This window comes from Rhinichthys klamathensis, unplaced genomic scaffold (assembly GCF_029890125.1).
Source record: "Rhinichthys klamathensis goyatoka isolate OS25496 unplaced genomic scaffold, OSU_Roscu_1.1 h1tg000325l_1, whole genome shotgun sequence".
Taxonomy (NCBI): domain Eukaryota; kingdom Metazoa; phylum Chordata; class Actinopteri; order Cypriniformes; family Leuciscidae; genus Rhinichthys; species Rhinichthys klamathensis.
The window spans coordinates 1,700,272-1,710,446 of record NW_026606840.1 but is presented as its reverse complement, the minus strand read 5'-3'; the positions used below and the strand labels follow the sequence as shown (position 1 = coordinate 1,710,446).

The 10,175-nt window shown below is 38.5% G+C and overlaps 1 protein-coding gene across 1 annotated transcript in view; it reads left to right on the top strand.

Moving 5' to 3' along the window:
• The first annotated feature begins 1,471 nt into the window (after positions 1-1,471).
• The window catches only part of nr3c2 (nuclear receptor subfamily 3, group C, member 2), an 88,199-nt gene continuing 79,495 nt past the window's right edge, over positions 1,472-10,175 (top strand). Inside the window, exons 1-2 of the mRNA XM_056271710.1 lie at positions 1,472-1,884; positions 4,692-6,474. Of these exons, the coding sequence (XP_056127685.1) occupies positions 4,712-6,474 (1,763 nt within the window). The 5' untranslated portion in view covers positions 1,472-1,884; positions 4,692-4,711. The remainder of the gene's footprint in view (positions 1,885-4,691; positions 6,475-10,175) is intronic.

Here is a 10,175-nt window from a genome sequence, read left to right as displayed (position 1 = left end):
TTTTTTACAGTGTGTTCAGGGGACAGGCAGCTAGCGGATAGTGAGGAGATGTTTGCTGTATGTGACAAATAAAGTTTTGGCCTAAAAAACACGTGACATCGCTTAGAGCACCTTTAATAACAGATGGACAATATGAATTACAGGTGACTAATAATCACTCTCCGGAAAAATCTATGAGCTGCTGGTTCTAGAAAACTTTGCTATGTTTAATCCTTAATAGAGGCAAATTCTCAGCTTTTTAAAACAAGTGCTTGACCATGTAAGATTACAAGTTAAGCACTGCAGGAGGTTTGGTAACATTATAGCCTCAATGGTCACAAATCTCTGCTTGACATGAGATGACTACTGACTTAGAGGAAATAAGAAGGATGAAGCCATGAGTTTATTCAACATAATCAGATAAACACAAGGCCATGCAATTGAGGCTACAGTAGTTTGTAATTGTCATATATTGACAGGAATAAGAAGGACTGTAATTATACATTGCTGTAACTGTATATTACATACTACAGGTATTGAATGTAAGCGAAATTATCACCCCTCCATCAGTATTACATAAGCACGGGGTTATTAAAGACCATTTCTATGTCACCAAATTCAAACAAATCACAAAAACTGCACCACCTTGTGGTAGGTCTTTTTAAAAGGAGCCTTTATATTAAATCAATGCTTGGTAGAAATGAGGACCTATACAAATGTTATTTTATATTGATGTACTGCTTAATTAGTACAGATACATTCATATTTTTTTCCAGGCCTGTTAAAAAGTTAGTGACTGCACATTAAGCAGATTAGATGGTCATTCCTATGCGTTCATCTTAAGCCTGAAATTCACACACACCACTTCAAAAGGACAGTCTCAAAGGACTTTATCCAGTAGTTTTCAAGTGCTTTCAAGATCAGAGGATTTAACCTGCCTAAAAAGAATTTGAAATGTACCTATTTTTCTGTTTATTTAAATTTTAAATTTATTAAAAATCTTTTTGATTAAAAATCTGAAAATTGCATAAATTTAACTGACCACTGGAGGATGACATGAGAGTAGGGGACTAAAACATTATTTCTTGCATACACATCCAACATTGTTATTTCTTGCATCCAACAATTTGTCATTTAATGCTTGATGTCCCAATACTTAGTCAATATACAATGCTCCATATCTACAGAAGACAACATTTATAATTGCACTTATCGGCGCTTCTCTAAATCTGTACACAAACATTTTTTCCCCTTAATTCTGCAACGTGAAGAAAAAAATCTAAAAATAAGTCTGGGATTGCAGTACATTGATTCATTAGATTATATTAAATGATATACCACTGAATAACATTTAGCAAGTAAGGTCATGCACTTAAATGTTTGCACATCAAAAATTTGTCCTAGATGCACAGGTTAGCGCCTGCGCAATCAAACTACCTTGCCCTACTTCTGGACCAAGAGCCGTATATACCTGAGCGCATTCATCGCCCCCTCCTACTCGAGCTCTCATTGCAGTAGGAGGGTCCATGTGCACACAATGACGTCGCTACGCAAGTCTGTCTGAGTCCTCCGCTGTTTTTATTAGTCTTCAGTTGGGCGCCTTCAACAATCTAGCAGCAATGTGCACGTAAACAGAAAACTGTCGACAGGACGTTTCGGTGAAGTCGCTGTCGACCGTTGTACGCGTACAGTGCGCTGTCGTTAAGGATCTCGCGTCATGCGCGCGGCAGTGTGCGGTGGGTTTAGCTGTCACAACTGAAACTAGTATGCAAGCAGTCGCAACACTGGGAATACTTCTAAACACAACTTAACGGCACTGTTTAGTGTCATTTTCTCCGTTTGGTCCATCGGATTACTAGTGGCCAGCAGAAAAGATAACTGTCAAAATTGGATGTCATAACCACGGTAAGATGTCTCAATATTATATCTCAATGAAGAACAAACCAGTTCTGTATGTAGCATATGAACTACTGCAAATGCAGACGCGTTAAAAAAACTTGTCTAAAACTTGATGTTTAACTTGACAGGATCCCTGTGCTGTGCATGAAGTGTATTTCCACTTTAAAGCGATGGAAAGAAACATATATAAATATACTAATAGGCCTATAATTACACCTGTAGTAACAATAATACAATTATCAATGCATCCTATACAAACATCCTTTGCATCATATGTTTGACGTTTTCTCGGCTAAACTAGATAAATCCACAGCCGACTGGATTCATGCAAGTAAATACTTTTAATCAGTATCGTTTATGCTAACGCAATATCACATATCAAGCCATCTACACAAAATATGGTATAGCTTGTTATATCAAAGCTTATCATGATCTCTTTTGTTCCGTCGACAAGTTCTTCATATGATTTATTTCGCGTAACGTTAACATCATCTTATAACTGTACTGTAGGCGTGTGCTAAAGTACAGTAAATACAGAGTTGAGCGAAACTGAAGTCAGACAGATGGGGCACAATAATTGTGATGTTCTGGCTGGATAGACAGTGAACAGCGGCGAGTAAAATGTATTCTTGTGAAAATGCATGCAAACATTCATACTTATTTAAAGCATGCTTGATTCACGTGACGTCATGTGATGAATAAAGTGCATCGCAACGATATTTAATCAGGAGTTATTTTGCAAAAGAATCAACTGCGTCACACGCATCATTCTGGAGGTCGCTAGCTTTGCAATGCAGCATGAATTATGACGCGTCCAAACTAACACGTAAAGTTTTTATAGGCTAAACATAGAGGAAAGTTCGTAATTTAAATTCTCCAAAGAATGTCGCAGCAGTTTTGTGGCTACAAAGCTTATAAACATAAAGACTGACAGAGCGACGGGACCAATCCGTGAGTGGGGTGATAAACTCTTGGCGACAGTGTGTCTGCTTCTGTCCAATGGTTGCCCGCTTGAGCACGGTATCGTGGGAAGAAAGACGATGGGGGGGGGAAAAACAAAACATAAACAAAGAACTACGTCAAACGTTTAAAGCAACATTGTCGTTACCATTTGACATTGCTTTTAAAAGTGCGATGCCTGAAAGAACTGCATCTTGCTAGAGAAGAGCTAGGCTACTTATGACTGACTTGGTATGGATGGTGAAATAAGTCTGTAGGCCTACTCTTCATGAATGACAGTTTAAACTCACAGCGGTCGGCTTTGCTTTCTCCTCTTGGTGCTGTGCAAAAGGATGGGAAATTAACTTTTTTTTGCTGAAAATTTTAAGCCACTCGGTTTTTGTGCACGCCATTTTTATTTATTTATTCATTTATTTAATCTAAAACAACTCATTACATGTGTGGGGAACATGCATAAATACACAATGCATTGAATCCTGACAGCTGTTTTCACTTGTTTTCAGATTCAAACCAGTACTTTTTGCATTCACACCGTCTCAGTCCACTATTGCTTTTTTGGAGGCATGTTTAGGATGCCACCACCAGGACAAATTACTTAAGGTGGCATTTGGAATTTCAGAAAGTGCAAACATTTGTCATTTCACCAACTAAATGTAACACTGCTAAAATGTACTTGTGTTGTATCGTTAACATCTGAAGGACAAAAGGAGTCTCTTTGTTTTTAAAACATACCAAATGTATAAATATAATGAAGATAAATTATTTTTATACCATTCTACTTTTCTAGACATAAAATACAAAAATAAAAAAATAAAATCCAGAAACAAAGAATTCAAGATTCTATATTAAACTATAAATACTGTAGAAAAGATGTCTATCACCAGTAATGAGACTGTCTGACAGTACACATGGCAGTGAATACTGTGAATAAGTGGTGGAAGTCTCAGATTCAAACCAGAGTAAGCATAAATATAGCACTATATGTTAGTGGATGTATATGAGGGATGGAGTAAAATTTTTATTAATTTGACCTGATCTGTATGGTGATAATATCATCCCTCCTACATTTTTTGTCTTTTAGCAGGTAAAGGATCTTTTTAAGGTGCAGACAGATATCAGCTGAAGTTAGAGGGGGCGGCAAAGTAAAGCACATAGAGTTGCTGAGAAAAAGTTACCTGCTAGGTCACAATTCATATTCAATGAGATGGGTGAGTGGATCCCATGAAACTACCTCGAATGAAGAGCGTTGCATCGGATGTCTGCGGAGGCAGTGCCAGGATCCAGCACTGCTAAAAGAGTTTCATAGTTAATTTACAGATTTACTAATTTAGTGGATTCACACAGCGTGGTGCTGAAAACATAGTAAAGCACATGGGAAATCTAAAATAAATTTGTCAAATAGGAAACATTTCAGGTTGGGGGTTGTGGTTGGGATTGACCGTGGATTGACCGAGACATCATGGCCCCCGCATTTAGGAAGAAGAGGGCAATTGCACAAAGCAGCAAAAAGCGGACCATTTAAATCTGAGGATAGAAATTGGTCATGAAAAACAAAAATAATGAATGTATTAGGTGAAAAAAATAATATGAATAAGGAAAATGTACCATTTGACATTTTTAAAGCCCAGTGAATCCTATAAATAAATGATACATTTCTTTGTAATCACAAAATGCAAAGATTTATTTATTAAAGTAGGATGTCTATAATGCATTTTCAATGCAACTAAACCAGTAATGATTATGTGTGCTATTTGGTTTGACAGTCTAACTAATAATGAGATTTCTTTGTACTAATCAAAACATTGCCTTTTTGACTGCAAGGTCTAAATGTCTCTAATTTATTGGCCCATTAGGTTTATCAAATGGTCCAGGTATGGAGACTAAAAGATACCAAAGTTACTCCGAAGGGGCAACTCCAGAAAACAAATGGGCACAGATGCCAAACACCATGGAGTATTGCTGTTCTGCAGAAGAGAGTTTGACAAACAGTGATGTGCTCATGGATATTGTAAACTCGAGCAATGCCCCTAATGTGCCGTCTGTCTGCAAGGACAACAACTTTAAGACTACCCAGACAACAGTGCTTAGAGTTAACCAGAATCAACCATTACAGTTTCCCTCCTTCAACAACTCCTTCAACAACCGCAAGTCAGAAACAGATTCAAAGGAGCTCTCCAAAACGGTTGCTGAGTCTATGGGCTTGTACATGAATGCTGCCAGGGAGGCAGATTTTGGCTTTGCCCAACATGGTACTGTGGGTGGGCGGGGTAGCCCAGGGAAACTGTATCCTCTTTGTGGGAAAGCAATTGAAGACAGCCAGTCCAGAACAACTGGGAGCCCAAAGATGAAAGCTCCCCCAGCTTCATTCCCACCTGGGTCCCAACAACCCAATGGTGGCCCTCAGGAGTGTGCTGTAGTCTCTGCCTCAGTGCCCTCTGCAATGACCACCGTTATTTCTTGCTGCACTGATGGGTCTGGCCCCATGTCTAGTCCTACAGGGCACAACATGGTGTCGTCCACTACCAGCCCCACCTACTTTGATTCTGATTGTCCGTCGTTGGCTTCTGCCAGCACCAACTTGACCCAAGGTCACCACACCAGCCCCAACACCTGTAGCCCTGTAAAATCCAGCATGGTGGGGTCACCTCCACTGGCTAGTCCACTCAGTGTTATGAAGTCTCCGGTTTCCAGCCCTCGTAGTATAGGTAGTGTGAGGTCACCACTTTCCTGTAACACCAACATGAGATCATCCGTCTCAAGTCCAACAACAAATGGAGGCAATACCTGTAACATTAGACCATCCATCTCCAGTCCGCCCACTGTTGGCAGCATGGCCATGTCCAGTCCCAGGAACTCATCAAGGGGCTTCTCTGTCTCTAGCCCTCCCAGTGGATTGGGCCTAGTGCAAAATGATGTCAACAGCCCTGAGAGCCGAGAGCATGACTTCAAGGGATTCGAGTTTCCGAAGGTAGAGAACGTGGATGGGGAAATATTTAACATCGGATTGGATGCTATGGGAGTGGCCAAATACATCAAAAATGAACCTGGCACTGATTACAGGAGCATGTGCCTAGGCAGCAGCAAGAGCGCTATGCCACACTCTCCATTCGTGACTCACATTAAGACAGAGCCAAACAGAGAGGTGACTTGTTCGAACCTCCATTTTGTTGAGCCACAGCACTCTCTGGGCTGCTTTCCTTCTGCAGAGACCACATACTTGTCTTTGAGGGATAATATTGACGAATATAGTCTTTCTGGGATCTTGGGACCTCCTGTTTCTTCTCTGAATGGCAACTATGAACCTGGTGTGTTTCCTAACAATGGCCTGCCCAAGGGGATTAAACAGGAAACCAATGATGGCAGCTATTACCAAGAGAATAATAATGTGCCCACGTCGGCTATTGTTGGCGTTAATTCAGGTGGACATTCATTTCATTACCAGATCGGAGCGCAAGGAACAATGTCGTTTTCACGCCACAATTTGAGAGACCAGACGAACCCCTTGTTGAATCTAATTTCTCCAGTTACTGGATTAATGGAGACATGGAAAACTCGCCCAGGGTTGTCACAGGGGCCTCTCTCTGCCAGGGGGGATGGCTATCCAGGCCCAGTCTGCCTTACTGAAAACATGGAAAGGTAAGACACAAGCAGGGAGTTTGTATTATTGTTTTGCAACAAGATATTGAGGCAGTGCTTTAAAAATGTTGTCTTGTATTTTCTTGTTCTCAAAAACATTAGTTTAATCCTATCCCCAAAAAGTACCAAAGTAAAAGAAAAACATGAAACCATTTGAGAATTTAGCAAAAGTTGCAGACTCTTTGAGAAAATTTGCTAAAATTAGGCAAATTCTATGACATTTATCTGGGAGCTCACAATCAATATTAACTGACAGACAAATGGCTTGCATTTGAAACATCTTTTTTTTTTCTAATGGGGAAGACTTGCCACTTTTGTGATGCACTAAGTCTTCACTTAAAATTTAAGCTGATCAACATGTAATCTCAACCCAACATTACAAGGCAAGTGTTCTACTAAGATCCACTCTAGGAGGGAAGCAAAGTTTCCTTCTTATCAGTGATTGTGAACATTAACATAAGTTATTGTGTTGTTATCAGAAGGCCCTGGTAGATATTGTGCAATGAAATATATCTTGTTATTGAGTCCAGTCATTATGCAGCAGCATCATACATAATTAATTGTAGGTCAAGTACCTTTCTCTAAAAAACAATGATAAACAAGCAGTTTTTATGAAAGGCTCTTAAAAAAACAATGGGAGATATCGAAGAAGACAGAAAGTTGCTTAATTAATGATTTGAGACAAGGAACTGATTGATTTTAAGCCAGTGATTAATGTTCAATTAAAAATAAAGAAAATAAAGCTGAACTGAATATGTAGCGTATAATGACTGTTAGGGCGAAACTTTGAAACTGAGATTGTGACCTTGTTCACTATAGCCATTGCTATATGAATGTTGAATGGGGTGTGCACGAATATTCAAATTTTCGAATATTCGATCTGTAATTATTATTAGAAAAATAAAATACTATTCGAATTTTACTAAGTTGCTTTAAAGGTCCCGTTCTTCGCGATTCCATTTTTCAAACTTTAATTAGTGTGTAATGTTGCTGTTAGAGCATAAATAATACCTGTAAAATTATAAAGCTCAAAGTTCAATGCCTAGCGAGATATTTTATTTAACAGAAGTCCCCTTTCAAAGCATACAGCGAACGGCCGGTTTGGACTACATCCCTCTACTTCCTTTTTTAATGACGTAACTAGAACAGTTTTTTTTTACTAATATCCGCCCACAGGAATACACAAAAAAGGGGGCGTGGTCTTGTTGCGCTCCCACGGAGAAGAAGCACTTCAGCTGCGCATGCATCTCCAATTTATGGTAAGAGGCGTGACCTTTCCGGGCAACGTGCGATAAGCTGCTGTCGAATCACAACACAGGAACCGCTGGCACAATCAGAACTCGTTACGTGTTTCTGAAGGAGGGACTTCATAGAACAAAGAAGTCATCGGGCCGTTTTTTGGACAGTGAAAACAGCGGTATACAACGGAGCCCCTAAAGGGACGTGGTGGTGGAAAAAAATTTAGGATGGGAGAATTTTTTTTTTTTTCAAATCTTTTGCGTTCCCTCGCAAAACTTTTGCGTTCCCCCGAGAAACTTTGCGTTCCCTCGCAAATCTTTTGCGTTCCCTCGCAAAGATATTTCCGTTCCTTCGCAAACGCTCCATTAACGTACGGAGCTCTGAAACACTGCCAGCGGGACATTAAACAGGAAGTGTCTGTCCGAGCTGCCAACAGGTTTTGCGTGGGAACGCAAATATCTTTGGGAGGGAACGCAAAAGTTTTGCGAGGGAACGAAAAGTTTCTCGGGGGAACGCAAAAGTTTTGAAAAAATAAAATCTCCCATCCTAAAATTTTTTCCACCACCACGTCCCTTTAGGGGCTCCGTAGTATACAGATAAGTAAATTGTGTAAAAAATACTGTGTTTTTTTACACGTGAAACATGAACACATGTTATATTGCACACTGTAAACACAATCAAAGCTTCAAAAAAACATGAAGAACGGGACCTTTAATGGCTGTAAATGCAGTGAATTCATGATAAATCACAAGCACTAACTCGCAATTATAATTAAATGCACTGGGCGGCACTGTGGAGCGTGTTTAACAAGTTGTTTGTATTTGATCACATAATGTTGTTGTCTGCCTCGCGAAGTTTGGAATTAGGCTACTCAGATGAAAATTATCTTACTAAATGATCTTACAAAATGGAATTACTTTTGATCAAATTAATTAATGAATCTGATTTATCATAATATCACCACCATGAGAAATCACATGAAATCCAAACACCAGTCGACTGAGGAAAGACAGCTGTCGATCACTGCATCCCGACTGCAGGTAAAGCGCAGCTGTATAGCCTACCCCGAGTGATCTGAGATGATAACTTATCTTATAGCTTAATGATTTTGAGACATATGCTTCCTTTAAATATCGTTGAGGGAGACAGGTTTAAGAACAGAAAACACAAAGTGCTGTTAGAAACTTCGCTTAGAACACCGTTATCTTTGTCTCTGCAACGTCTGTCAGCGCAGCATGTTTTCTCACTCGAGCATGTGGTGAAATAAATAAATGGTGACAAAAACGTAAAAAAAAAAAACTTAAACTTAAAAAATTATGTCTTTTTCGTTAAACGTCATTTAAATAAACGAATATTCGAATATTCGGTTTTTATGAGCCCAAATATTCGAATGCAATATTTTTGAAAAATGCCCATCACTGAGGCCTTAGGAAATACTCACCAGTTACTGAAGTCATAAATGTTTGCTTACCAGACTTTATATTATCTGGTTGCATAATTTCTTTAACAAGCTTGCAAAGTGCAGGAAGCCCTAAACAGTTCTAATCTATAAAGCATATCCCATCTGACAGGCAAAACTTTTATAAGAGTCAGATGTTTGCTGAGTTAACTGAGTGATGCATTAAACCCCCTTTTCAGAATGTGTTCATTTGATGCTATTCTGAGACGAGGCAATTACAGCTAGCCGAGCTCTAGCAGTATAGCTAATGATTTTCACCCCATCCCAGATGTCCTCTGAAACAGTCAGCCAAGCACTCATTCAAAATCTTTTTTTTTTTTTACCACGCTAATGATATCAGGAAATATGTAACGCTAAGTTGGCTAATGAGATAAAGTAAATGTCAGTTGTCTATAGGTTTGTAGCTTTCTGTCATGTATTTTTCAGCTAAAGAGCTTTAACTTTAATAACTTAAAGTTAACTTCCATAATTCATTTAAAGAGGTCATTTTTTAAAAGTCTGTTTACTTAAGAGTGCAGATTCAAGCTGAGCTCACCACTGTAGCACCATCTATTATGAAGCAGTCCCTTCTGACTGGCTACTAGGCTGCAGTGAATTATTTAAGTTTATGATTTACATAGCATACTGTCTTAGTGCTATTTAATTGTTAATGTATGTGTACAATTCTTTTTTTTTTTTTTGATAGGAGGTTACGGGAGGTGTGGTCAAGAAAATATATTTTTTTGGTAATATTAAAATAAAGTTCAGTTAGTACATTAGGTAAGATGAACTAAAAAGAAAAGAATTTTAAAGCATGTATTAAACTAGGTTAATAATATTAATGAATACATTTGTTAATTCATGTTAATTTATGTTACTTTCATAATACATTATTTTAATTTAAAATATTGAATTAATACAACTTTAAATATAAATATTAACATGAACAAAGATTAATAAATGCTGAAAAAGTATTCTCCATTGTTGTTTTCCTGCTGTTCAAAAGTGTGGGGTTGGTTATATT